A 27,629-nucleotide genomic window follows, 5' to 3' on the forward strand; every position below is an offset into this window, starting at 1 on the left:
TCTGGCTCTGCTTAAACACAAAGGCAGGGAGCTGGAAACAGGCACAGACTCACAGATCTGCAATACCCCCAGGGAGAGCTCCCCTTCTCATAAGTGTATCCCTAAAAGCTACCCAAGAAAACTCAGAGACACTTGTACCACCACTGCACAGTCTCCAAATCCAAGTCCTACAACTGCTGCTACCCAAGAGTGAGGTTACTTACACAAAGCACCTCCCACACTGTTGCCTGGTGTGTTTTGAGTGAGCTCAGGATGGGTAGGAGCACACAACAACTACAAGGACTTCCTATAATCTTGTATTGCCTTCAGAATAACATGGTCCCTCTCTGTTCTGTCAGAATATCAATGCCACAGAGCTGAGTATTTTAAATTGTGTGAAGTCTCCTCAGACCTTGTTCCTTTCTGTGTCCTGGGAAGGAAGAGGAGGCCGCCAAGTGGGCGCGTGAGGAGGAGGAGGCGCAGCGGCGGCTGGAGGAGAGCCGGCTGCGCATGGAGGAGGAGGCGGCGCGGCAGCGGCTGGAGGAGGAGGAGCGGAAGCGCAAGGAGCTGGAACTCCAGCGCCAGAAGGAGATCATGAGGCAGAGGCAGCAGCAGCAGGAGGCTTTACGGCGGCTGCAGCAGCAGCAGCAACAGCAGCAACTTGCACAAATGAAGGTAACCTGGTCCTGCAGTTCTACTTCCTTTCAGCATGGGAAGTAAAGGCACAGCTGCATTCAGGGTCGTTGGTGGTAGCTCAGGTAGAGCAGGCATGGATGAGCTGTCTGGAGAGGGAAGAGAGTAAAGAGTTGATGAGAGAAGGAAGAGGAAAAGTTACAAATTAAAAAGTGAAAATGTTCTGTCAGTGGAAGCACACTGGGAAGGCATCACACATGGGCACAGATGGGTTTTTTGCCACATGGTTTTTGAGCGAGAGCCAGTGCAAAGTTTCTAAAGCTTGGAATTCCTGAAGTGTTTGAAATCTAAATGGATTGCTCTTTTTCAGGTCATGATGTGTTACATTATTCTTGATACTGTGTCAAAGACTGATACATCAGAGAGCAATTCAAAGAATGTATAATCTATATTTTCTACTTTTTCATACTTCATTATTATACCATTTTGTACTTTCTAGGTTTTTGTTAAACTTTAAAGGTGGCCTTCCTTTTCCCCTGGGTTTATACAGTTTCTTTCCTGATTATACTCTAGCAGTGTTCTCAAATATTCTGCAATTCCTGATGATCTCTCTTTTGGCCCAGCTCCCTTCATCTTCGACATGGGGTCAGCAATCAAATTCAGGAGCTTGTCAATCCCAGACCACACTGTCATTGGCTGAAATCCAAAAGTTAGAAGAAGAACGAGAACGGCAGCTCCGAGAAGAGGTAAACACTGACAGCAGCGGAGTGCAACTTGTTAGAGGGGACTCAGCTGTGGCACTGCTTAGCTGTCACTTCAGTTATTAGAAGGAATGGTGAGGATGAGGAATGTTTTTTTGAAATAGCATTACTCAAAATCCTGTCCTTCAGGTACAGGTTCAGGAAGCACTTGTATGAAAGTTTTTATCACTTCTTAGTACAAGAATCTGAAAGAAGGGAAAACATCACCCTTTTAACCCTGGGAGTGTAATACATTCACAAAACAGTTTACAATTATTTCACATCTATATTCTAACATGTTTGAAGTTATTCAAAAGACCAGGGCAGTTAAAGGGAGGTTGGGTTGGGGGGAGCACGTGATGATAGGAGACTTTGAAGGTTATCTTCCAAGAAGCTGACTGCAGGAATGATTTGATAAATTAATCTGTCCAAGGCTAATAAACAATTTTTATTTACTGGTTACCTAATCATCTCCTTTTTGGGAGGAACAATAACAGGTCAGCCAGGCTTCTCCAGAAGAAAGTGAATGCTGTTTAAAACCAGTTTCCAAGCTAGGCTTTTGAATAGGAATGATCATATGAAAGTATTTACAAGCACTTTTGTCTTGCATGCAACAGCAAAGGCGTCAGCAGCGTGAACTAATGAAGGCCCTCCAGCAACAGCAGCAGCAACAGCAGCAAAAACTGTCAGGCTGGGGTAATGTCACCAAACCAACAGGCACCACCAAGTCCCTGCTGGAGATACAGCAGGAAGAGGCAAGGCAGATGCAGAAACAGCAGCAACAGCAGCACCAGCAGCCGAACAGAGTCAGAAATACCACGGTACGTTTATTTATCTAATCACTACATGGAGGAGAGCAGCTGGGCCAGTTCCCTCTGTCTGTTCATGTGTTTTCTGCTGGGTCTGTGCTAATAACCAGCATCTCTTTGTTGTCTCAACAGCACTCTAACCTGCACACCAGCATTGGGAATTCAGTGTGGGGCTCTCTAAACACAAATCCCAGCAACCAGTGGGCATCTGACCTAGTCAGCAGCATCTGGAGCAATGCTGATACGAAAAACTCAAACATGGGTTTCTGGGATGATGCAGTGAAGGAAGTGGGACCTCGTAACTCGACCAATAAAAACAAAAGCAATGCCAGCCTCAGGTAGGAACTGGAGAAGGAGCTTTTGCAAAGAAATACTGCTACTCCTGGCATGATCAGTTCACAGTTGGAACATCATGTGTTTTCCTTTTTTTTCTCTGTGTCATTCAGGATCTGTTTTGGCAACAAAAATAGCTAATAGGTGACTATTCAGAGCTCATTTTGTCACCTGCTTAGAAAATTGTTCTTAAAAAGTGTTTGCATCTTGTGAAATAGTCTTACAACTCTGTACTCTATATGGTACTGTGGGTAAGCCTGGTAACTGATAATCTAATTATATGCATTTTCTTTACCTCAGTAAATCTGTAGGTATTACAAGTAGACAAAACAAGAAGGTAGAAGAAGAAGAGAAGCTGTTGAAATTGTTCCAGGGGGTTAATAAAGCCCAGGATGGATTCACTCAGTGGTGTGAACAGATGCTTCATGCACTCAACACAGCCAACAACTTAGATGGTAAGAGATGGAAGGAAATGAGGGGAGCACTATCTGTTCTGTTTCCTGATAGAGTAGTTCTGAGGGACTGTAATGATATTAAACCAATGTTTCCATGCACTCAGTAAAAGGACATCATTAAATAGTGGCTAGAAGAACTGGCTGCATCCTCTTTTAGGTTTTCATTGTCCTAACTATAGCAAATCAGTGGGATTTGAAAAAGTTCTGAAGTCTGTCAGCCAGAGCCCTCCTGGGGATTTTTGGTGGTCATGGAAGCATTATGTGGCAGATAGATGAGAATCCAGTTCCATCCTGCATTGCATGATAGGGCTTTATTGTGGGAAACTGGGAAGGGCAAGCTCCTAGACCAGCAGATATTTGACACAGAAATTGACACTTTGAAATTGAAAAGTGTTTATTGCATTTATGTGTTTGCTATCAACGTGCACTCACTCACGGTCTGCCTTCCTCTTGCAGTTCCCACGTTTGTATCTTTCCTGAAGGAAGTGGAGTCTCCCTATGAGGTCCATGACTACATCCGAGCCTACCTTGGAGATACTCCTGAGGCCAAGGAGTTTGCCAAGCAGTTCCTCGAGCGCCGTGCCAAACAGAAAGCCAGTCAGCAGAGGCAACAGCAGCAACAGCAGGTACAGGAGCCTCTGCTCTCCCTGGGGCTGTCAGGCTGCAGGCAGCACCTGGGTTCATCAGTGTCCTGGCAATAAAGCAGCTTGCCAGTTTTTACCACTTGACAGTTGAGGCCAGCTGTAGATCAGAGTGTTTTTGCGTGGTGATCTGGGAAATGCTGTGGGAAGATGAGGTGGATACATCATAGCTAGTGTTGCCACATGGATATAGGAAGTGCTTTGGGCTCTCTGAATATTTTCTGTATAAATAAAGCAGACTTCACTATGCTCTGTAATCTTGTCCTTAATTTGTTCTCTAGGATTCAGTGTGGGGGATGAACCACAGTTCGCTACATTCAGTCTTTCAGACCAATCAGAGCAACAACCAGCAGTCCAACTTTGAGGCTGTGCAGAGCGGGAAGAAAAAGAAGAAACAGAAAATGGTTCGAGCAGATCCCAGCTTGTTAGGTCTGTTTCAGTTTTTAAAAATTAATGTTTAATTTGGTAGTGGTGGTTTGCTTTGGGGAATGTAGAAGATTCTTACTGAGCTTAAATACTGAATTTGAGTAGAAAAGTTGGAATGTCTTTAGAATCTTGTCAATGCTGTTATTTATTTGATGATTTGAAAAATTCTGTATCAGTCTCATGGAAAATTTTTGTTGAACTTTCCCTCGTGTAATGGCCTCTTTGATACTCTTTGGGTTATTACCTGGAAACCTCTTAAGTAGTTCAGGCATTTCAGTTAAATTCCCTTTTCTCCTTTGAGTTGACCTATGGGTATTTTATTGCATTAATGCTGATTTGTTCTTTGAAGAAAAGCATGTTTTCCTTCCTTTATGAGACGCAGCTTTCTGAGGCTGCCTTTGCCTTGCCACCTTTTTCCAGAAGATAACCTCTACCCTAGTCAGAAAAGACAGCAAAGGTTGAAGTGGTCACAGATTTTCAGCTGGAGACCATGGAGATGATGACCTCATTAGCAGTCCTTCATTTATTTTTTATATTCTGTGTCTTAATTTTTATGTGAGGCTAGTTTTAACCAGCCCCTGTAGCACTTGATGGAAAAGTTTCTTTGAAGTAGTTTTTAAGGTGCAAGGCCCTTGTGTGAGTGCATGGACACTGTGGGATGACAGTTGTTGTGCTCATGTGGAATAAATATCTGTGTTTATGCCCTGTGTGACAGAGGGGCAACCAGGGCACTGCACTGGGCCAGGCTTTGTTGTGCTGCTTCTGCTGAGCCAAATTGCTGTAGAGCAGACAGGTATTGTCCACCTGAAGTCACTGCTTTTTTGAGGCTCTAGCAGAACCCTGCCTTTGGTTTTTGTCTTTCTTTTATTTTTGGTCTCACCCAAGTCAGTACTTCAGTTAAATCAGTGATTTTTGCACTGGTGTGTGTGTAACTTCTCAGTGGACTCCTGACTTATGCCACCTCAAGGTGCCCATCCACTGACTCTGATCTGGGTACTCAATTGAATGTGAAGAAGAAATCATTAAATACAATTTAGAAGTTCCAACTGGAAGGGAAGTAGCCTGTGCAGCTTTTTAAAAACGCTTACACTCACTCTTTTACAAAATAATTTCAGATGCTTTTAGGCCACACTGCCACGTGAGGGAGCCAGAACAATTTTCCTAAACCTCCTGAACAGAGCATTTCTTGCCTCTCAAAGTGGAAGGCAGTTGGTTGTCTAGCACAGAGCAAACCAATGTAACACTCTCAAACACTGAAGTTCAACTTCGTGTTTAGTAGCCTTACACTGGGGAATTTCCCTGTTCTCATACTCCAGATGGGGCTTGTACACCCTTAAAAAAGGGATTTCAGTAGGAAAGCTACATTTGATTTATTGGATTTGTTTCCTTGCTGAAAGTGTTTTCACTCTTCCTCTCACTTTTCTCATGTGCATCATGTCCTCAACGCGTATGGCTCAAGGCTTGGGTAGAAGTTGGGGGGCATCTTGAGCCACCTGCATGGCCCTGGATAACTTTGTACATTTTCATTTTGTACTCCTGAGATGGAAGTTTGTAAAAAAGCATGGATATAGATGTAATTGCTACTAGATGTCATAGGTACATGCATTGAGACTTTAAAGGGTGAAATTGCTCACAACTCCTGAAGTGTGGGAGCATAATTCCATGTGTGATTCCAAGTTCTCAGAATGCCCATTTCTTCCTCTCAGACCATGTAAGTATGGTATTGACAGCCACTTCAAGGGCCAGTTGATTTAAACACATTCCCTTTTGAGATGTTGCAGAGCCATGTTGCCACCATGTGTAGATGTGCCTTCTACTAGCTCTTCAGGTGACATCTTTCAAATGGACTTGAAAAGTCTTCTGATTTGGTTTTAAAGACCAAGTGATGCTTGTCTAAATATACAGTTGATTATCTTTAGTTTATTAAGGAAAAAATCAGTCATTTTGGGTAACTGCATCTGTAGCCTTACTGGATTACCCCTACATTCACTTTCTCTTACACATGGGACTGCCTTCAACAGATGTTTTGTATCAAGTACACTATGCCACAGCCAGATTTATAACACCAATTCTTCTTGGTTCACAGGGTTTTCAGTGAATGCTTCATCAGAGCGGCTCAATATGGGAGAAATAGAGACTTTGGAAGACTACTGAGCATGTGCAAATCAACTGGCTTTTCCTGCATCTGTTAACCATGGATTCTCCGTTTGGACACCGTACTCTCCACCTTGTGTTGTTCTTTGCCTCGCAGTGAATCACAGGATCAATCATCTCAGGCTGCTTCCTCTGGCCCCAGCAAACCCTTTCTGCCCAGGACTGCACAGGCGTTGTTCTACTGTCAGCCCACTCGAGTGGACTTTGCTCAGAGTCCCGGGAGGGTGGGAGTCAGGCTTTGTTCACAACAAGGCTGAATTGGGCAGCAAGCTTTCACTGTGCTGTGATTCATTCTGCTGACATACCTGGAAAAAAAAAATCAGTTGGGATTCTGCAAAGCATTGCTTCCTTCTCCTGGTTACTCTTACCACATCCAACACGTGCAGTCATATGGAGAGAGAGAGAGAGAGATTGAGAGAGAGTTTGTGGTTAACAGATGTTGGTCAAAACCAAAATGCCACACAGATACTGACTTGGCTGCTCCATCAGGGCAAGAGGTGCTCTCCTGGCCAGGAGTTGCATTCATAAGCTACCCCTAGAAACTGGCAACAGGAGAGGGGCGGTAGTGGGCACAGTTTAGCTTGGGTTGGTTTGAAGTTGCACACCCCCTGCCAGCCCTTCTCAGCACATAATTTTTGGAGGGAAAGCTCGAGTCTGTCTTCATTAGGTGGTGATGCTGAAGCTGGTGGAGTTCCCGTCGGCATTCTCCAGCCTTCCTGGACAAGTGGGGACTTCTGCTCTGGAAAAAGGGGGGTGGCATCTCTTCTTTCAGGCTGAATTTACCCCATAAGTGCTACCTTCAGAGGGTTAGGACCAGTTTATTTTGAGCTCTTTTCCTGCAAATTTGTCTCGTTTAAGAGACAGTGGGATCTTTACAGTGTGGATCTGTAGTCTCTGGAGAGGGTGGACCCTGGCTTTCAGAGACGTGCCAGCAGCCTCAGCTGGCTGTCACTTGAAGCAGTGCTTAGGTATCAAGCAGAGATGCCCTTTCGTCACCGAGAGAGACACTGGAGGACGAAGCTTTGTGCAATGATGGCCCTGCTTATCTTCTACACCTTAAAAGTACTTCATGCACCTTCACTGGGATCCATAACCTCTAAGTGTTTATGGAGTCATAACCTTCCTCTCTCACCGAAAGATTAACACCACCTTCCCTGCTCCACGAACCCACCCACCCACCCCACACACACCACAAAGGACAGAGAAGGAAAACTGCCAAATGCACTTAGTTTGACCCCCCTGGTCCCATCTCCCGTCCCCAGAGGGGTGTAACCTGCGAAGGGAGATATGCTGCAGTTTTGGTGGAGTTGTATAAAGGTGTCTGTTATTCTGTCATCACTGCCTAAAGAAAACAGTTTGAGTTGCTCAAGAGCAGTTTGGCTTTGGATTTTATTTTGTTTGGTTTATTCATTTTTTGGGGTCACCTTCCCCTCCTCCTCCTCTCTCTTCCCCCGTCCCCAGACATGTACAGTAACTATACAGAGACTGCTGCAGACTTGTATATAGTTTTTGGATCTGATAGCATGGAGAGACTTGGAACTGTTGCAAATCTGGTCTCCCTGTCTCCTTTGCTTTGTAAATTCATAAAAGGGGGAAGAGGGGTAGTTAAAATGTTTACAAAACTTTAAACTCCCTCTGAACTTTTGCCAGTGTGGGGGGGAAAAAAAAAGAGAGAACTTAAATAAAACCTGGTTGTATTATATCTGAGAGAAAACTTTCTGCTTGCTTTTGTCAAAGCTAAGTATTGAGATAATTCCTGGTGCTAAAACCCACCCTAACTCGACTTGCATCAGTTTTCATCAAGAAACAACAAGCAAATACACAGGATGTGGAACAACAGCTGCTGCTTTATTTCTTCCCTGGTGAGGAATACTGGTTGGTTTTTCTACTTGATAATTTTAGAGTTCAAATAAACACCAGTAAGTTGATATTGGAAATTTCTAACAAGAAAGCTTTAATTTTCCTCCGCTGTCTGTAGAGAAACGTGTGCATTCATGCTGGTGCTGTTTATGCAGGGGAGATCAAGCCATGGCTGGTTTGCTCTTAACACAAACACTTGGCCACGGAGCCTCCGTTGCCAGTCGGTGCCCACCCCGTGCACTCCAGTGCACTGCCCTAAATAAGGTGTTTTATTTCTCCCCTCAGCCTAAAGTCCACATGGAAACCATGGAAGTTTCTCTTTTTAGACTTAGTTTCCTTTTTTGATACTTGTTTTTGTGTGGAAAATCCCAGTAAAGGTAATGGTAAATGTCCTGCCATTCACCTGACCATGGAAAACAAGTATGCTGAGGCCCAACTTACACAGTAGGCTTGCATGATGTTCAGCTGATGTCTGAGAGAACAGTTGATGTTTAGGCTGATAACCTGACTTTGTTTTAATATCTTCTCTTTTTAGCATATAAGGTGTGTGGTTCATAATTGCTTTCTGGTTTTTAGTGGTGTGATCTAATTTCTGCAAGCTAATTTTGGACTGCTCTACACCCTGTTACAAGTACACTAAAGTGTGTTAGCTTTGAGCTCGGCAGGAAAGGAACAGCTTCTCGATTGCTAAATGAAAATGCAGAAATGCAAGCAGGGAAAATGTGCAATCATTTGTCAAACTTTGAGGACCTCACTTGGCTCCTGGGATTTTGTAGATAATGGACCAGTGGGGAAGATAACACTGTTCATAATACTGAAATACTCTGGTTTCTGTGTTTCTATGAAGGTAAGGTGGTGGCATGTGCAGATTGTGCTCTCAGGTGACTGCATTGCCACCTTCTGTGACAAATAGAGCCCTTTTCTGTAGCAAGAGTCATTTGGATCAGTAGGGATGGGGAAAACAGGGGCTCCAAAAAGCAAAGCAATTGCTGCAAAAAAATCTGACTCTGAAATTTAAGACTTAAATACTTGTGTCATATTTTCAGAGCATAAAGAACTGACATTGGAGGTGTTTATGTATTCATTTCATGATGGGAAACCATGAAGTATTCATCATCATATCAGCTCCAAAATACTAATGAAACAACTTCTGTGACGATCAGCTGGAGTGTTCCCCTTTTTATACACCTCATCCATCCGCCATTCTTTGTTGCTGCAAATGTGATTTGAAGCAAACCTGGGTTTTCTGTGCTGTGAACTGTCCTGAGCCCCTGAGGCAGGCAGGGACAGAGTGGCAGAGGCTGGCAGGAGGAGGTGGTGCCTGAGGAGCTGGATCTGAGGAGGATGCTGGCATTGCCTGCCAAGGGCAACTCTCCTGGAACGCTCGGAGCCTTTGACAGCAGTTCTGAGACCACCCATGGCTCCCAGGCCAGCTCTGTAAGTATTCCACCCAGGAACAAGGATGCCATGGAGCTGCTCTGGCTCTGTGTCAGAGCATTTTAGCCTCAGAAGATTGAGGCCCTTGTTGTTTGCTCTCCCCAGCCTGCAATGCCTTCCACCCTGCACAGTGAGGGAGAGCACAGCCCTCAGACGGGCTGCTGGCTTTTGGGCTGAGCTGCCCCAATGGCTCCTGTGTTATTTCCTGTGCCTCGGGATGGCCAGCCCCAGGCAAGGCATTCCAGGAGCATCCTCCTGGCCTCTGGGAAGGGCTCACCAACAACTGCTCGTGTGTGCACTGACCTGGCAGGGTCCTGATGGCTCTGCTTGGCTGCCTATGGGGTTTTAGGCACAAGTTTGGGAGGGTGGAGCTGCCTTTGGGAGGAGGTGTGCTCCTGCAGCCAGAGAGAGCGAGGCTCTGCTGGGCTTTGCACTCTCTGCACAGCTGCTCTTTTGAAGGACTTTTTTTCTTTTTTTGTTTTTTTACCTGACTGAACAGAATTTTTATTATACCAGTGAAATTTCTGAGTTGTTTGTGCTTTGAAGAGTTTTAAGGATTCCTGCTGATGCTTTTCCTGAGGGAAGCCATGCCCTACCACAGAGTCCTTCGCCTGGTCCTGCTAACGCTGTGCAGCATCCTGGTCCCTGCTGTGCTGGCAGGTAAGGAACTTTGTTTGCATTTAAAACCCAAAAGTTTGGGAGATCCTTTCCTACACTGCCCTCTCTCTTCTCCCTTCTCTGAAAACATCCCTAAATATGTGTTGAATTATAATTGATTAAGGGAAACTAGCTTTGGTGGCTGCTGGTGAGCAAGAATATATTTTCAGTGGAGAAAATTCTTTAACTTTTCCTAAGCAGAATGGCAGTAGCACCTATTGTGAGCATTGGTGGGACAGGCTGTCCCTCAGCTTTTAATAGCAGGAAGAAGTTACAGGTATGGAAAGAAACATTTTTCTTTGGCTAAAGCCTGTGTGCCAATTCCTGGTTCCTTCTGTGTTCTCTGCTGCAGCAGAGCTCAGCAGCTGCTTTAGGCAGAACCAGGGAAGTGTCCATAAAAACCCCAGTCCAAAGCCAAGGTGTGCATCCTTATGGGGTTGCGCTGGAGCTGGGGTAGCAGGGCAGTGCTGGAAAAGTGCCTGGCTCTGACTTGCTTGCAGTGAGGAAGAAGAATGGGAGAGATGCCTGTTGTGTAAGGCACTGTTTCTCTGGGGATTGTTATTAATTTCAGCTTTACCTGCTCCTGCCTTCAGCAGAGCTGTGTTGGCTGCAGGGAGCTGGGGGCACAGCTTCAAAGGCTGCAGGTCTGAGGTGGCTTTTACAGCTGGGAAAAAACTGACTTCCAAACCCCCTGCACTGATGGGCTCTGAGTGTACAGGTGGAAACTCTTATGGGGAATTGCTTCCCCCAAAGGCTTTCCTCCAAGGCAGTGGAGACAAGGCTGAAGAGATGGCTGGGGCAAAGATAACAGGCACAGCATTTGTTTTCCTGAATTTCTGTCCTGCCTTCCAAGACCTGGAGCAATGTTGTTTTGCAGTTCTCTCACAGTTTCTTCTGAGCATCTTGCCTCGCAGGGAGATCTGGCCAGCTGTCTAGCAGATCAAATTATGGAATTCTTTTTAAAGGAGCTTTCATATGGGTAGGGAAATTCACCACTGTGCTTGGCTGGAACATCTGTGGGTGGAGGAGCACAATTAGTGCAGCTGGTATCTTCTCCTTCTAGGACACCTTCTTTGAAGGGAAACCTTCAAAGTAACTAAGAAATGAGCACTAAAAAGTGGATACTTTCCTTCTCAAACCATGAACTTTTTTTTGTGCAGTGGAACATAATCATTTTAGCACAGTTTCAGTTTGTGCCTTGCTGTTGCTCTCAGAAGCACTGACCATGCTCTTCCCCCACACCAGGTAAGATTTTTTCTTAATCATTAGCAGTATTTCACTCTGCAGGAAGTGATTGATTTCCAGTGAGAATTCAATCTGCTTCCTCTCCAAGCTGGAATTTCTTCTATGCTGTTTTAAATTTCCAATATTTGGTCCCTTTGCTCTGGCCCCCCTCCTTGCCAGCTTTTCCATGTGCTTGCTCTGGCTTTGCAGCTGGCTTGTGCCTGGTGCTGCCTCCCTGTGTCACTTTGTTCCTGTGATGCACTCCCAAGTTTTACTTGATCCTTATACTGGGTGAGTTGTGCTCATGCAACGAGGCTTGAAGGGCTTTGTACTGGGGAGTGCAACATTCAGATCTTAGGGTGTAGGAGAGATTCTATGCTTTTTCTGCAGTGCTTTAGAGATGTAAAGCCTCTAACAGGTTGTTCCCTGCTCCCTCAGAGAGGACAGGAGGAAGCCAGCCTAGGAACAGAATGATTCTCTGCTGCATGGAGAGTGCCTGCCCCCAGTACAGGTGGTTTGAGGAGCAGTGGAACTTTTTCTGCTTTTACTCCATTAGAAAAGGAAATTTCCGGCCTGGTGCAGACAAAGAGGGGAAAGGCACACAGACAGCCCTCTGGCCTCAGCACCTACACACACAGCCCTGCCTTTCTGTAAACAAGTTTACTCAGCATCCATCAGAACCGCAGCTCTGCCTTGCTGCACACAGGAGCTCCTGGCCTTGCCCTCCACAGGCTGCCCTTTGTGCTGCTGCTGAAGGGCTCCTTTCAGCCCAGCCCTGGCCCTGTGCCTGCCGTGGCCACCTGGGGCTGGACAGCCCCTTGCTGGCCTCAGGGTTCACCAGCCCCTGCCCTTTCATCTCAGCACTCTGACTGTCCCCAGCAGAGCCCTGCAGAGTGAGCAGGAGCAGCTCTGCCTTGGAGAGGGCTGACCATGGGTCATGCAGCCCCCAGGCCCAGGATGAGTCTCCTCTCCCTGTTGGCTGCTTCTCACTGGTCTGATTTCCTGGACAGCTTGGTCAGGGCTCTGCAACTGGTGAAAGTGTGAACTTCTCCAAGTCACTGAGCTCTTTCCAACATAACATTTTGTCAAAGATGGGGAGGTAACCAAGCACATCTTCAATCCCCTTACACATCATCTGGCAACAGGAAACAGCCAGCTCAAGGGTCTCTGACAAACCTCAGCCACTTCCACTTCCTTTTTCTCTAAACCCAAGGGGCAGGTAGGTTTTGAGCACAGGAAGAACTGTTTTTTTTCCTATCAGCAAACCCAGTTTCAATTCCTGTAATGGATTCAGAGCCCCAAATGAGCTGCAAGTTAACGCAAAGCCTTTGCAAGGCATTGGCTCCTGAACCGTGTGTAAATTTGATATTTAAACTCACATGTGGGCTCCTCAGCTTGTTTTGAGCTAATGTGAAAATATGTTGGACTGCAGTAGCACATCAGAATAAGTCTGGGGGGAAAAAAGCAACAGAGCACACACACCAAAGGAAAAGACACAGGAAAACACCTTGACCAAGAACATCTTTCTGTAGCAGCCTGTGTGTCTTTTTTTTCAACTACAGGAGAAACAAAGATTAGGAAACTTTTTAAAGCTTAAGTTCTAGAACATGGATAGCAGTAAATAGGTTTTGTTTGATGTAGTTGTTCCAGCAGATCTGTCCACACTTGAAGCAGGACTTTGTAAGCCATTACTCAACCTTGCTTTGCTCCAGCACTCCTTAAAGATTCCTGATGCTGGTATTGACTCCTGAATAAGGAGCTAGGTTGGAGGTGGACAGTGAGGATGATGAAATGCTGAAGTCAGCTTGTGTGAAGAAGACTATTGGCCAGTGGCTAGTAACCTTCAGTGACAATGATGTGATCTGGCCACGTTTGTCTGCCTTAAAGTCTCACAGTTGGTCTGTGGGGAGGGTCTGGTTCCTTCAGATTTGGTTGGCATCCCCTGGGGCTGTCACTTACAGACACACTTCCAGTCCTACCTTTCAGTCACTGAGTACCTGGGGCACTGGCCACCTCCTCACTGTGCTGGCAGCTCACCCCACCTTCTTTCTAGGCATGGAAATAGCACTTTTGTCAAGTTGCATTTGCCATCATCCCCTCTGGATCTCTCTATGGCCCACGTGTCTGGAGTTCCACTGGCCCCTGCATCACTTGGAAAACTCATCGTGTATTTCTTCATGGTAACTGATCTTTTCTTCCCATTTCCTCACCTCAGTTATAACTTACCTGTGCTGGAGACAGGAAGAAGACAGTGCAGCAGAGAGATTTCCCTAAAATTAGACAGTTTGTAGTCTTAACATGTGGGAAGGAAGAGCTGCCATCATCCACCTGGCCTTCTAAAAACACTCTAATAATTTTAGTCCATTTTGTCCAGTTCCATCTCCAGTAAAATGCCAATAAGATTACTGCATGTTTTTCTTCTAAGTGTTCTCCAACTGTGTTTCTCATGACAAGGCTTTTACTGTTAGTCTGAAAGCAGCAGTTGCCCTCAGCTTGTGTTTTGGTGCTGAGACAGAGTTAATGCAGGGGAAGAGCTCATTTGTGCCAGGGCCTGGAGCTTTCCTCCCTCTGGGGCAGCTGGCACTGAGGCCCAGAGCCTGGCAGTGTGGGTGACCCGTGTGCCTCAGCAGCCTGGCAGCCCCTCCATGTGCCCCTGGCTGCCCCTCCAGGACAAGTAAACCATGTGAGTGTGCCACAGGAGTGTTCTAGAGGTAGGACTGGTCCTGGGCTGATGGCAGCACAGCTAATGCTTTCTCCCAGATATTAAACATCTGGTCTTGTGATGGATGATGTATTTTGAGTGTGTTTTCTTGCTTCTTTATTTCTCCAAAGTTCTCAGGTGAACAGGAGTACAAGCCATGCAGTACTTTACTTTGGTATTTAGTTTCCAGCTCTTGGTTGCACTCCCTCCCTGGAGATGGCAGCATGTTTGGGTGTTTTTACATGCTAATTTAAGATTGCTGTTTTTTGCCCCATGGCCATGGAGCTTCCCTTCAACTTGCCCTTTCCTTGGGAAGGGCTGCTGCCGGTTCCAGAGCTGTCACTGAGGCATTTGTTGAGGTTCACAGGCCACGTCCCCCTCATCACAGTCAGAATGACAGTGACAGTGTGGGCAGGAAGGCCTGGCCATGCTGGTGCTGCTTCCTCTGCAGGTCATGTTTAGATCCTGGTGTCCTGCTCATGCACAGAATAACTGAGCCTGGGAAGAGCAGGACTTGTGGTGTTCACCCAAAACATCAGGTGCAGAGCAGAGAACTGAACTTCCTGAGCTGGGTCCCCTGCCTGTAGATAGAATCTCTCCAGATTCTATCCAGCAGATGACTGGAAAAGGCCCTTGTGTCTCACCTGGAGACATAAGACTTTACTAATAGTGTGCATGTGTTGGGGTTTGGTACGTGACACAAACTCTCCTTCCCATCACTTTTCTTGCTTTTACCAGGGGACTGAAATGGGATTGTGGCATTTGATGTGTGTCCATTAGAGATCTGCCACTCCCAGCACCAGCTGTGTATCTGACAGTCACTGGGACTGTCAGGGAAGCAGGGGTGAAACCTCTGCTTGTTAAAGAAACCTGCTGCATGCATGAGGATAGTTGGATGGATGCTTGGGCTTCTCAGCTGCAGGAGTGGAGGCATGTGAAGACATGAGCCTTTAGGTCAGGAGGGAAAATCCAAGGAGAGACGTGGGGAGAACAGTGCTGGTTATGAGCAGATGTTCTCCCAGGCTGCAGCAATGGGCTCTGGAGGAACCTGCCTCTTGCTTTGTGTTCCCCCTCTGTGTGCCCACAGCAGGGCCCTTGGCACCTGCTCCAGCAGCACTGAGGGGCAGGAGCTGAGAAGGGGACCAGCAGCGAGCCCTGGCTCCTGGGGAGGTTCAGCTGCAGGTATTTCACTCAGTGTGTGTGCAGCAATCTGCTGCTGCCTCTGAGCTCACAACTGTTCCCGAGGCAGCCGACCTGACTGAAAGGGGTTGTGTTTCCCTGGGCTGAAGTGCCAGTAGGGTAAAACCACAAGAACTTGGGACAGCAAATGCATGTTAAGCACATTCTGCCTTTTCTGTGTGGGCAAACTGAAAAGTGTGTGTCAGTTGGATGGGGGGAATTAACAAAATACATATCCAGCAGCCATCCAAGTTTTTATAAATCACAGCGATCATAAATGAATTAGACTGTTTCCTCTCTATTTGGCTATCAAAAATGAGCTCTGTGCCCTGAAAAATATCTGGCAGCTCTCTTTAAGCAGGAGTTAGCTGCATGGAGAACAGGAGAGACTATCTGGCACCTCTGGGTCTGGTGGCACCTGTGGGACCTTTGCACTATGGTTAGAAGAGATAGTGCTCCCTCCTCTTCCCTTTGAGAGCAGGGATTTGGAATACCCAGCCCAGGTCACACAGTCTCCCTGGATGGTGCCTGCCTCTGTTACAGATCATCTGAGCTAGCACCAGTTCTGGGTCACACACAAGGCAAGTGTGCAGCTGTGGGGAAAAAAAACGTTCTTGGGAAAGGAAGCAACACTGTCCTCCAGCTTTGTGTTCCTCTGCCAGGTGGGGACAGTGGCAGTGTTGGTTCTGGTCTGGGGGGTGTTGACAGAGTCAGAAAGGTCATGGCTGGAGTGTGGCTCTTCTGTGTGGAGTTTCTCCCTTACAAAAGCAGCCTGGAACCAGGGCTTCCAAAGTATCCCATATGTTTGGTCTGTTCCTAAACCAACAGCTTCCCCATGCCACTGTTGGCAGCTAAATAGCCCAGCTCTGCTCAGTTCTCTCCTGTGTTAACTAGCTTTTCTCACTGAATTCTGTATTTCTCTTGTTCCATTCTCTGGCTGTGACACCATGGGATTTAAAGTAGAGAGGTCCACTGGAAATGGCACTTTGTGGAAGAGCCATGGGATGGAATATGAGTCTTCAGCTCTGCTGGTTGGTTTTGCAGTACAGGTTGGGAAGGGCCCTGCAGAGGCTTGGCTGTTTGTGGGGAGCTCTTGTGGAACACAAACCTGTGTGCATGTACAGGGGAGCTGATGCCACCTCTGGTGCAGAGCCCATGGGTGTGAGGGCACGGTGTTCTCTGCTACACCCAGCCTTGCCTGGGTTCCTGCCTGGGTCTCACTGGCACAGGCTGCACATTGGAACTTGTCTCTGTTGATGCTCATTGGGCCAGGGTTAAACCTGGCAATTGTCTTGCTGGATACCCTGTAGCTTTTCTGCCTGTAGAAAGAGCTTTCAAAACTTTCAAGAACATTGCTTGTGGAATAGCTCTGGTGATGGTGGGAGCTACTCTGATGCAAACCCTGCAGTAAGTTCTCAGTGGGTTTGTACCCTCAGGAAAGGTGAGTGTTTTGGCCCTCCCTGTTCCAGGGAGGGATCTAAAGGGAGACCAAAGTGTGGTGCAGCCCATTAATGAGGATTCTGTGCTCTCCCCCCACAGCACCTTCTGTCCACAGGAGGCAAGGAGGGCTCCAGGCACTTAAAGCTGGGGCTGGTAGTGCCAAGATGTGCTGCTGCCATCTCTCTCCACAGAGAGCCTGGGACAAGTCTTCAAGTGCCCCTGGTACACCAAGGTTCATATGCCAGGGTTGGGATGCCCTGGGATACCTCAGTGCCTTGCCCCAGGGAGCCTGGGCTGTTTGTTCCAGCTCTTGACTCCCTGTTCCCCAGTCCTGATAACCATTGTGTCAGTTCAGGAGGGCCCTGGCAGTGAATGTTGTTCGTTTTTCTCCCCCCTGCTTTTTTCCCCATCCCCGTGCAACATTCCCAGCGGTTTCTGCAGGGAGCTGTGGAATGTCTCCTGCTCCTGCCAGATCCCACCTGAACAAGGCTGGGCATTGACAGGGAGTGCTTGCTGAGCCACACACAGGGAGGGCTCTCTGGCTTGGTCTCTGACCCACGGCAGGAAGGAATAACAGGAGACGAGTGGTAACATTAAACAGAAGCCAGCCTGCCTTTCATCTCCCCGGTGTGGCGGGGGTGCAGCAGGGGGAAGTCGAGGCTCTGGGGTCCTGTCTGGGGGAGCCATGTCCTGTGCTGTGCCAGCACCTCCAGCATCCTGCACTGCATGGGCTGGTGGTGCAGGACAAAAGAAAAGGGCCCTGAGATGCTGTGAATTTGGCCAGCACAGGTGGCCCGGTGGCCTCTGCCTGTTGGCAGGGTGACAGCCCTTCCCAGCCCAGTCCCAAGGGCATCCATGAGTAAAGCAGCTGTGGATGTTCATGTGGGGCCTGTTTGTGCACGAGCAGAGGTTGCAGGGTGTTAGGGCACTCTGTGTTGTCCCGTGTGTGCTGTGAGCACACTAGGTTCCCACAGAAGGACATTGCCTTTGGCTGCTCTGGGTATGGCTGTTCAGCAGAGGTGGTGTGCCCTCGGAGGAGGGCTCTGCCGTCCCGGGTTTCTCAGCCCTCAGGGCACCTGGCAGGCAGCTGAAGCCCAGGGACCCGCAGAGCTGTGGTTGTCACAAGTAGCCTGACCGGGCCCCCCATGCCCGTGGGTGCTTGTCTTCCAGCAGAGTACCCGCAGGACGCGGTCCCCACCCTCTGGAACGAGCCGCCCGAGCTGCCCTCTGGAGCCGGTCCCTTCGACGCTGCCACTGCCACCGCCCGGCTGTCGGATGCCACTGCCTTCCCCCCGTACACCTCCGAGCTGGAGCCCGAGGACAGCACCCACCTGCACCGGCTGGACACCGGGGACGGTGAGTGACTGCGACAGGCACCGCCCGCGGCTCACTCCCGCAGCAGCCTGGGATGTCCTCACGGATTTGCTCCCTGTGGGACTGTCACCTCCCGGGAGGGGTTAAAGCCACACTGCTGGGGAGGGGGAAGGTTGCCCTTATTGCCTGCTCATGGAAACTTCCCTGCTGAAAAACTTTTGCTGTGGAGCTCTTGCCAGCCCCAAGATGGTTCCAAGATGGCTTCTTCCTGCCCCATCACCTGTCATGGCAGGCACCTGCCCTGAAAAGAAAACTGCCCTGACTGTAGGTAGGGCTGTGCAGGACAGAGTGTGCTGGGAGCTCCCTGGACAGGGAGCACGAGTGCCTTTCCTGGCTTGTGGCTCCTGACTGACAGCAAGCACCAGCTGAGATCTGGTCCTGCTGCAAGCGGAGCAACTCTCCCAGTGTGTGAGCAGGAAAGCTGGGCACCACTGACCCACTTTGTGGCAACTGTCCTTGTCACTGGGAGCTGGCTGAGGTGGTGGTGGCTGGCTACAGCCCCCTGCCCAAAGGTGCACAGGATGACACCTGGGACATGGCCAGTGCAGGGAGCTCTGGGACAGGAGTGTGGCCTGCTGCCTGGGGACATGCTGGGTGTGGGGTGATCCTTGCCGCCCTTCCCATCTGGGCCCCACTGTCTCTGCTGACCTCGTGCCCTTTTCTCTCTTCCTGCAGGCTCACTGGGGCCCGGGGCTATTGGTGCCATTGTCATCGCCTCCCTCCTGGGTACGTCTGTGCTTGTGGCCTTGGTCGTCATCACACTGAGAAAGTTCTCGGCCTCCTGAACTCAATAAAACATTTTTCTGTTACACAACCGGCCTGTCTGCAGCCCTTGGCTGCTCCTGAACTGTCTGCCTGGGGCCCTGGGAGAAATGGTGCCAAGGATAAAGCACTGCAGGCCCTGTGCTGGGCAGCCATGCATCGAGTGCTCATTGCCCTTGGTGTGTGTGTTATCTCCTGGGTGGCACAGATCTGGCAGGGCCTGTCAACCTCACTCAGGAGGCACCTGTGGCAGAGTGTGGCTTTGAGCAGGGAGCGCAAAAGAATCTGTCTAGTCTGGGTGATGGTAACAGTGTTGGGCATCACCCTGCACAGCTTTCCTAGGAAAGGGTTGTTCATGGGTGTAAGGCACCCCAAGTTCATGTGCAACCCCGTTCTGACCCACTGCATTTGGGCCAGTTACACCAGAGGGGACAGGGGAGGAAAGAGACACACAAGTGTTTTGGCACTGGCTTGCTCAGCTACATTTTATCACACGGAAAAACCAGACAACAAGAAGTTCCCCTCAGTTCGCTGAGGCAGCCTGGCAAGGGCTGGGGGGCTCCAGCCTGTGCTTGTGGGCCCCAGGCCTGGCCTGTACAACACTGGAGATCACTGAGATGGAGGCGTGCAGGGCTGGGTCTGAGGAAATAACACTGGATGCCATTCAGTGGAAATGGCACAGCCTGTGCCTGGGGTCCGGAGTCCTGTGGAATCGCAGCAGAGCAGGAGGGGCTGGAGCAATCCCAGGGCTTGGTGGTGAGTGATGGATGGCACAGCAGCACTGAGCCTCTCTCCCTGGAGCAGTGCAGTGAGGAGCTGGCATCCTGGCTATGGCCAGCTGGTGAAACATCCAATGGGCAAGGGAGCATTTCTGTGCTGTGAGTAACATGCCAGGTAGGCACGTGGGGCTGCAGGCCTGCGGCTGGGCTGCCTGGGCCACAAAGCTGGATACTGTGGGATGTGATGATTTCTCAGGTAATTTTAATGAATTCCTAGAGCTGGAGCTCCTCTGGGGTTTGCACTAGTGAATTTGTGGCTGTTGCAAGGTTTGAATCCTGAGCTGGAGGTTTGGTTGACTCAGAAAGATGACTGTGGGGTGCTGCTGGAGGGACCTGCCTTGGGGTGTCCCCATTAAATCGGCTCAATGCAGCAGACTGGAGGCTGCAAGTCTTCCAGCCCCTTCTGAGGCTGGGCAGTGACTGGGAACCACGGGTTGGTATGAACTTCCCACAGGTGGCCGAGGCAGCACAGCCCTGCTGGCTGTTGTCACATGCTAATGTGGTGCCACCGATCTGGGCCTGAGTGAAGAATGCCTTCTTTCCCCTTCGCTGCTGTGGCTCCCACCACTTTGGTCCTGGGCTGGGCTGGCCCAAGGCTGTGGTGTCAGTAGGGACAGCCCTGGAATCCACCTCAGCTGTGTTCAGCCTCAAACTGCGCACACCATCTTGTCCAAAAAGCAGTTCTGTGCCTCCCTTCACAGCTTCCAAGCATCCTGCTTTCTCCCCACGTTCCTGCTGGCCTGGCTGTGCTCCTCCTGTCCATGCCCGTGGCCCCTGTGTGGCTCTGCTGGCAGCTGCTCTCCGTCCCCTCTCTGAGCACAACCGTGGCACAGCCAGAGAATAAATCAGCACAGGCAATGCCTGGAAGACAATCCTTTGTCATGCTACAGAAAGGTGCCAAATAATTCATTCCCTAATGGATGCTGGCCACAACTTGGGCCCAGCTTGTCGCTGAGAGGCTCTCAGCCACATGAGGAACTGTTGAACAAGCGGTGGCTGCTGTGGGTCTGTCCCCCACGCTGCTCTCAGTGCTGTGCCCAGGGCTTCATGCATTGCTCAGTGCCACAGCTGGAAGGAGTGATGAGCTGGCTCTGCTGGCCACGAGACTTGCATATATACATGGAGGTGAGCCTGTACAGGGAGGCTGTGGGGTGGGTTACAAGCATGCAGGCAGCAGTTGCTGGGCCTCCCAGAGCATGTAGGACAGCAGCTCCCAGCTAAGGTCACTCACCTGCTGGGGGGCTGCTGGTGTTTGTGTGGTGTGTGAGATGCTGCTGGCACAGCCACCCCTGCTGTGGCCTCAGCAGCAGGGTGTAGCAAAGACCACAAGTGCACGATCAACCAGGAAAGGACATGATGCTGGGGTTCTGCAGTGGCCCTGCAGAAGGAGGGAGGCTGTGGTAGAGGGGGCTGAGCCATGGGACAGTGTCCAGATGTGCTTTGAGGTTGTCAGGCAGGCAAAGACGTGGGTTAGGGCTTGCAAGGCTGGGCTGCTGCTGGAGAAGAGCTGAGTGTGGAGCACTGCAGAGCATTTGACTGGAAGCAGATTGAGGGTCTGCCTGTGGGAATGAGTCCAGCAGCTTCACAGCAGGACTAGGGCAGTGGAGTTCCTGAGGCTCATCCCAGCCAGTTGTCAGTGAGCTCTGAGATAGGTGAGACTGCTGCTTGACTGCAGTTCTGCCCTGTGAGATGCTGGGTTCCGAGCACTCCAGACTTGGAAGGTAGCAATGAGCTGTTAATGCTTAAACTGGGTGATATCAATTGCTCATGTTTGTGGCCACTGCCCTTCCCAAGCAGCCTGAGCCAGCCCAAGCCAGCACATGTGGCTCACTTGGCCAGCACCTGGTGGCCTTTGGGCAGTGTCCGTTGAGCTCATGCTCTTTGGGGCTTTACAGAACACTTGGAAAAGGGTTATTTACAGTTTAAAGCGCTGCTCTCCAGGAAAGGACCAGTGCTTCCAGAGGGCCTAGGAATGACAGTCTGTTCGTTCATGGGTCTGTGTGCCTCATCCTGTGCACCAGGTCCCCCACTATGTCCCACAGCTGCCACCTCCTCCCAGCTGGCAGCCTCTGTCTTCTGTCTCTCTGAGGCACTCCAGATGCTTGGGGATGCCGGTGGTCACTGGCGGTTTCTGCTGCCCAGTTTTCTTCTCTGACTGTCATCTGACTTGTGCACCCGGAAACATTCCTTCAGGTTCTGGGCTCGGATTTTGGGGTTCAGGATCTCCTCCCCCATAGAACTGGGGAACCAGCCCCTCTCCTGGTCATGAAGACGTTCCCCAAATATCCAGCCTGAATATAGACAGACACAGGCGTAAGTGGGGAAGGACTGGGCCTTGCTCCTGCACTGGGACAGCTGTGCTGGAAAGAGCCATTGGAGCTGGCAGAGCTTTCTAGAAGCTACTCAGAGGCCTGTGCTGGAGCAGACCCAGGTTGTCCATCCAGCAAAGAGGCCATCTCACCTGAGCAGCATCATGTGAGGATAACTGGCTCAAAGGATGCCAGCAGAAAGCAGGCACTTGCTGCCACCAAGTGCCCTCAGCTGTCCCTGGAGCCACAGGAGTGGTCCCCAGCAGACATCCAATGTGCCTGAGACCAGCAGCTACAAGAGTACCCCAGAGAGCAGGATCACGTGGCTGTGAAGCAACATGAAGGTAACAATAGCTTATATCTGAAGTGGCTGTGGTAGCTCTACCATGGCCCATAGCTGGTGCTGGGAGGCTGTGCCAGTGTTGTCACAACTTAGGCAACCTGGATTGGCTATTAGGAGAAGGCAGTAACTTCCTTCTCTGGCTGTGATGCTGATGCCAGGGCCTCTCCCTGGCTGGAGGGAGAAACTCACAACTACCTGCCTGCAGCAAAGCCCATCCTTCTACAGTGACTCCCAGCCCATCCCCATCCCATCCCGTCCCCATACCATCATCTGTCTTGTCCAGGATGTTGAGAACATCAGCCAGTTCTAAGGAGAGCTCATCAGGCTGCTGGGCCACGTACGGATGGACACACTGGATCTGTGGGCAGTCTGCCAAGAAACAGGGCAAGAGTGAGGGATGGACTGGGATGGAGCCCCTTGAAGAACAGCACAGATTGGGTGACTGTAGCCCCATGAGCTCTGCACGTGGTCCCTCTGATCTGGGGAATCCAGGAAGTGCCCCAGCCACAGGTACTGGGGAAGCAACTCTTGGGAAGGGACTGGGTTCATGTCATCACCACCGTGCTAGCCATGGGCAGCCTGGAAGGGAGGAAAGTGCTGGTGTAGCCCAGCCCAGGTTGGAGGGGTTGAGGTCAGGGCCAGGCCCAGGACAAGCCATAGATAAAAGGAGGGGAGCCCAGGGAGAGGTTTCAGCTTTGGCATAGGTCCCAGGTATGTGGCTGCACTGAGATCAGGCAGAATAAGGTGTCCTGGGGAAGGGGTGAAGAGCTCCCAGCTCCCATGCTGTGTCTCTTACCAACAAGTCTGGATGTAAATGAAACAAATTTGGTTCTCCGGTTTGGGGCTAGTGAAATCATCCAGCGCTTCATTTCACTCCTGGATAGGGGAGACAAACCAAAGCTGTGAACATGCAAGAGTTGTAAGATAAATGAGCCTTGCTTGGTCTTATCTTATGCAAGCTGTTACAGCTCTAGAGCTCAGTCCCCAAGGGGACTGGGTGCTAGAAGCTAGCTCGCTCTGAGACTAAGGCTGCGGGTTAGCCTTTAGCAAGCAGGGAGATATTCAGCTCTTAGTGATTAGGCAGCTCTTGTGATTTCAGCTTTGCTTGCTAGGTAGCTTTTCCTTTGGCTTAAGGCTCTAGCAGACGGTAGAGAGAGGAGAAGCAGAAGACACTGGCTGTTCTACGAGTATGGCTTTATTGTAGGGTCTGTGAAGGGTCTCAGCTCTTCTTCTTCCGAGTTAGTAGGGGTAGAGTATGCTACTTTTATACCCTTGGCCTGGATCTAATCTTGACTAATGGCAAAGGTGTTAGGGTGACTATAAGTGACTAATAGTAGGGTTTAACACAATATTGCCTTACATGGCTATAGGGATAAGGTACAAGGCGGATGTCCTTGGAGACAGGAAACTTCTTTGCCGCTGTGTCAGCATTCTATTCTCTAAGGGGCCCTGGCTAAACCTGAGGGGTTTACTACAGTAAGAGCTCTAGTTCTCCTGCCCAGCCAGTTCTGGACTTCATGTTCCTCCTCCCAGCCTTTTCCTGCCTGCCCCTCCAGGGTCCTGGGTGCAGTGGTGATGCTGAGCCCCACTGCTGCACACCCTGATGGGATGTCACAGGTGACACACTGCTCTGGGCCCTGCTGCACAGCCCTGGCTGTCCCCCACAGGCAGCACGGTCCCTCTCTGGGGAGGGTCCCTCTGCTGGCATTGCTGTCAAGAGCCAGCAGCAAGGTGGGGGCCTGGCACTCTCTGAGAAATAGCAAGCAAAGGCAGCTCCTGGCTGGGCTGCTCAACAGGAGCAGTTTTTCTGGGAGTTAAGCAGTTACAGGAACCATTTATTCCCGCAACTGCTGTGTAGGAACATTTAAAGGGCAGAGCTGATTAATTCCCTTGCAGAAGAGCATTGCAGCACACCAAAGGTACCACTTGCTTGGCAACAAGACCTTGTTGGAGCCTGAAGTGAACAGCATGCTGCAAAATCTGGACCTGCAGTTGGGAGGGTGAAGATCTCACAAATGCTGGAGAAGACCCAGGCTTGGCTCCCCTCAGGCTTCCCTCAGCCTCATGAGGAAATGGGGCAGTTCACCTTCACATGCTCCAGCTCCTGCCTGGAGGACCAGCTGTGCTTCCCTCTGAGAGTTTTCTACCTTCTCAGGTGGTTTTAAAGCCTGAGCTTGACGCACATGAAAAGCCATGGGAGTGCCTTCAGGAAGGAGAGGGGCCTAAAAGGGGGATGTAAAGGACAAGTGCTGGCAGGTTGATCTGTAGGGTTGGGAATACTTTATACTTCAGTTATGAAGAACAATGCCAAGGACCAGTGGAAACACCTGCAGGTCACATCACATGAAGATGTGGGACAAGGGCCTTGGTCCCAGAGGAGCTATAACATGGACAGGTCAAACCCAGAGTCCTGCCATGCTTATGGCCCTGTCTGCATGCTGGGCCTGCACACACATCCTTACAGGGCTCCATGGATCTGCCCCAGTGCCCAGCTCCTCTCAGCCTGCAAGGAGCCCACCCACACTGCAGTTCTATCGGTACAACTGACTGTGTCCAAATAAAGTGTCAGCTCCTGGCAGAGCCCACCCAGGGCATGAGCTGCAAGTTGCTACTGAGCAGCATTGTTGCAAGAGCTGTAGAAGAGATGCAGAAGTCTCTGTTTGGCTCCCACTTATCTCTCTAAATGTTCAGTTTTCCAGTCTGTGCCCAGTACTACCTCCATCATTCCTGCATCTCTGAAACAGCAGCCTTCAGCAGTTGGTATGTCACATTTCAGTGCTCAAGACCTGTTGGCAAGCCATGTTCTGGATCACATACCTGCTGTGGCCACCTAGAAGATGGGACAGGATGCAGAGCATGGACCTGAGACTGCCTCCCCTGAGCTGAGCAAATCCTGGCCTGGTTTATCATTTGCTGCACAGTCAAGCCTCACAGACGTCACACGTGTGCTTGCCCTGCATAGTGTGAGTGACATCTCTATTTTCAGCGCAGCAGAGCTGCAGCCATATGTCTGGGGAGAAGGTGCAGCTGCTCACTGTGCTGGGGGCTCGTTATCCTGGTGCTGATGCTGTGCTGGTGGTGAGGGGCAGTCAGGGTGCAACCCCGGTGTTCATTTAGGAATATGATGATGAACAGCAGCCTGCTGACAGCAGACAACATCAACCTGGGGATGTGCATTGTCTCTAGGAGCTGTTTAGCTGGTGGCTGGAAAATGTGGGCCTGGTAATGCTTGGGTCAGTGAGAAAGCCATGCCCTGTGCTCCAAAACAACTGGGTCAGTGCTAGTACAGCTGAATCATTTGCCCAGCCTGAGCTTGTTGGAGCCTGAAGTGAAAAATCAGTGAGCCAGAAAATCTGTATCCAGGGAGACAAGGAGGCCCTGAGCTGCAGAAGGGCTGCACAAGACTGGCACTGGCTGTGGAGACACAGAGGAAGTAGCCTTTTCTCCCACCTTCACCCACAAACAGGAGACACTTTGCTCCACAGGGCAGGTCAGGCATGGCCATGATTCTTGTGAGTCAGTGGAGCCTCTGGAGTGTGTGAGTGTATATCCTGCTTGGTTTTACTTTCTGAGCATGCTGCAGTCTATAAATCAGCTGGGGCCTGTGGCCTGGTGCCTGGGCTGATTTCTGATCTCTCTGTCCCAGAACAGGGACTGCCTGTCTGTCCACCACCCCAGAGGCCTCAAATACCCCGTACAGGAGAGAAACCTGCCTAGGTGATGAGTAGCCTTGGGGCTTTCAGTAGCATCAGGGGAGTTATGCTGGGCAGAGAGGTTGGTAGGGCCAGCTCAGCTGCAGCAGTGGGATCCCCCCATGCCCATCCCTGGAAAGCCTGGACAGCTGGTCCCCAAGAAGGCAGGATGTAAGAGAGAGCACTGCTGAGTGATAGCAGGCTGACTGGTACTCACTGGGACGATGCCTTCAGCATGTAGCTGGCCTCCCGGTCATCTGCATTCTCTAGCAGCCTCAAGATGAAGACATTGGCCAAACTCTGCCCCTGATCTTCTAACTCCTCTACCCGAAGAAGCCCTCGGGGAGCAGAGTCAAACACTTGGTACTTGTCCCTGGGAGAGGTAAGAGAGATGAGGTAAAACTGTGGTTATTGCAGGAGACTTTGAGTTCAGCCACCCAGAATTGTACTGCAGACACAGACCAGAAGCTGCTGCATAGAAGGAGGAGAAAAGGTGTCCTGCTGTGGGATGGGATGAGCGTGTGGCTATAAAAACCCACTGCAAAGCAAGGAGCCCTCTCTGTACTCTGCCCTGGGCAGCCCTCATGGCCTGGAACAAGTTGCTTGCTCTGTCTGAGCTCCCCATGTCCAAAACACAGATGGCGCTCCCTCAAAGGGGATTTTGAGGCTTAATTCATTCCTATTTATGAAGTGCCTCTGTGTTTTCTGGATACAAGTTGCCACAGAAGCAAAACATTTCCCAGCGTACAGACACCGCGGCGACACGTTCATTAGGAACAGTGGACGGGCAAGATGCTCCCTACCAGTGGGTCTAATCATGCCACAAAGGGCGTGCTGTTCTCTGCTGCTGTGTTTCACCAGTGTCTGCTTGCACAAGACACAGTCCTCAGCACAACAACATCCTCCTCAGACAGGTTACACCATGTCAAATACAAGCACTGGCCTTGGGTCAAAATTTATACCCCTCCCTGCTACTCTGACTTTCTAGTCGGCTTTTTTAGAGTTGTAACTGACTAAATCTGAGCTGTTCTTCAGGAAGCGATGAGTCAAAAATCACTTCTTGACAGTGTAACTCACCAGCCAATGTAACTCACTTCCACCCTGCAGAAACTGCTGGATGCATAGTCACCCTGCTGCCCTGGGATCTGTTTAACTCCTGTTGGCCATGAATTTTCAGCTGGAGAGAGCTGTGGCACCCATGAAGAGTCAGCTGTGCTTAAAGGTATGGTGACTACTGGAGGGAGGTGTACGTGTCAGGCCAAGGGATGTGCCTGTGCCTGAGGGACAGGATGGGGTCACAGCATGACAGGTTGGATAAAACTGGGGCAATAGAACTAATGAAGTATCCCGTGTACCACCTGAATTTTGCACTCACCCCGGAATTTGCCGGCAAATCACCAGCAGATCGTTGAAAAGGAACAGATAGATTTCTCTGAAGAGTTTCTTGGTGCGAAGAGTTCGTGATGTCTTTGGACCATTCATTTGCTGCAGTTCCCCCTGCTTCAGCAGCCAGCGCGAGTGAGAGATGATGGGTACAGACTAGAAGGGAGGAAGAGATGGCAAAGTTTAGGAAAGCAGCCAAACCCCATGGATTCAGGTAGTTATGATGCTGAAAGCACCAAGAGAAGCAAAAGGAAGGGTGGTGAACTCCCATCACCACAACTTGCACTGCAGAGGCTGGAGCAGAGCTGCAAGGAGAGGG

General features: G+C 50.0%; 3 protein-coding genes across 17 annotated transcripts in view; 2 read left to right on the plus strand and 1 right to left on the minus strand.

The window, feature by feature from the left end:
• GIGYF2 (GRB10 interacting GYF protein 2) overlaps window positions 1-7,884 on the plus strand; it is a 76,802-nt gene extending 68,918 nt beyond the window's left edge. For 9 of the 10 annotated variants that reach the window (XM_064720646.1, XM_064720643.1, XM_064720642.1 and 6 more), the window contains 8 exons: window positions 418-654; window positions 1,236-1,358; window positions 1,970-2,173; window positions 2,294-2,494; window positions 2,790-2,949; window positions 3,406-3,575; window positions 3,872-4,019; window positions 6,103-7,884. In XM_064720646.1, the coding sequence (XP_064576716.1) occupies window positions 418-654; window positions 1,236-1,358; window positions 1,970-2,173; window positions 2,294-2,494; window positions 2,790-2,949; window positions 3,406-3,575; window positions 3,872-4,019; window positions 6,103-6,170 (1,311 nt within the window). In that variant the 3' untranslated portion in view covers window positions 6,171-7,884. Of the gene's footprint in view, window positions 1-417; window positions 655-1,235; window positions 1,359-1,969; window positions 2,174-2,293; window positions 2,500-2,789; window positions 2,950-3,405; window positions 3,576-3,871; window positions 4,020-6,102 lie in introns of all 10 variants that reach the window. The other variant, XM_064720647.1, reaches the window with a different exon arrangement.
• A 69-nt stretch (window positions 7,885-7,953) lies between these two features.
• SNORC (secondary ossification center associated regulator of chondrocyte maturation) lies at window positions 7,954-18,840 on the plus strand. 2 transcript variants are annotated; one of them, XM_064720655.1, is made up of 5 exons: window positions 7,954-8,032; window positions 9,077-9,467; window positions 10,016-10,127; window positions 17,839-18,024; window positions 18,718-18,840. In XM_064720655.1, the coding sequence occupies exons 3-5, from the start codon at window positions 10,034-10,036 to the stop codon at window positions 18,825-18,827; spliced, it is 390 nt and encodes a 129-aa protein (XP_064576725.1). In that variant the 5' UTR covers window positions 7,954-8,032; window positions 9,077-9,467; window positions 10,016-10,033; the 3' UTR covers window positions 18,828-18,840. The 2 variants fall into 2 exon arrangements, with proteins under 2 accessions (XP_064576725.1, XP_064576726.1); XM_064720656.1 differs by lacking the exons at window positions 7,954-8,032; window positions 9,077-9,467 and having other exon boundaries at window positions 9,687-10,127; window positions 17,842-18,024.
• A 422-nt stretch (window positions 18,841-19,262) lies between these two features.
• NGEF (neuronal guanine nucleotide exchange factor) overlaps window positions 19,263-27,629 on the minus strand; it is a 37,930-nt gene continuing 29,563 nt past the window's right edge. For all 5 annotated transcript variants that reach the window (XM_064721391.1, XM_064721395.1, XM_064721394.1 and 2 more), the window contains 5 exons: window positions 27,303-27,466; window positions 26,145-26,300; window positions 23,032-23,111; window positions 22,500-22,604; window positions 19,263-21,874 (listed from right to left, as the gene is read on the minus strand). In XM_064721391.1, coding sequence (XP_064577461.1) covers window positions 21,702-21,874; window positions 22,500-22,604; window positions 23,032-23,111; window positions 26,145-26,300; window positions 27,303-27,466 — 678 coding nt within the window. In that variant the 3' untranslated portion in view covers window positions 19,263-21,701. The remainder of the gene's footprint in view (window positions 21,875-22,499; window positions 22,605-23,031; window positions 23,112-26,144; window positions 26,301-27,302; window positions 27,467-27,629) is intronic.

The sequence above is a fragment of the Zonotrichia leucophrys genome, chromosome 9 (genome assembly GCF_028769735.1).
Source record: "Zonotrichia leucophrys gambelii isolate GWCS_2022_RI chromosome 9, RI_Zleu_2.0, whole genome shotgun sequence".
In the NCBI taxonomy this organism is placed as follows: Eukaryota; Metazoa; Chordata; class Aves; order Passeriformes; family Passerellidae; genus Zonotrichia; species Zonotrichia leucophrys.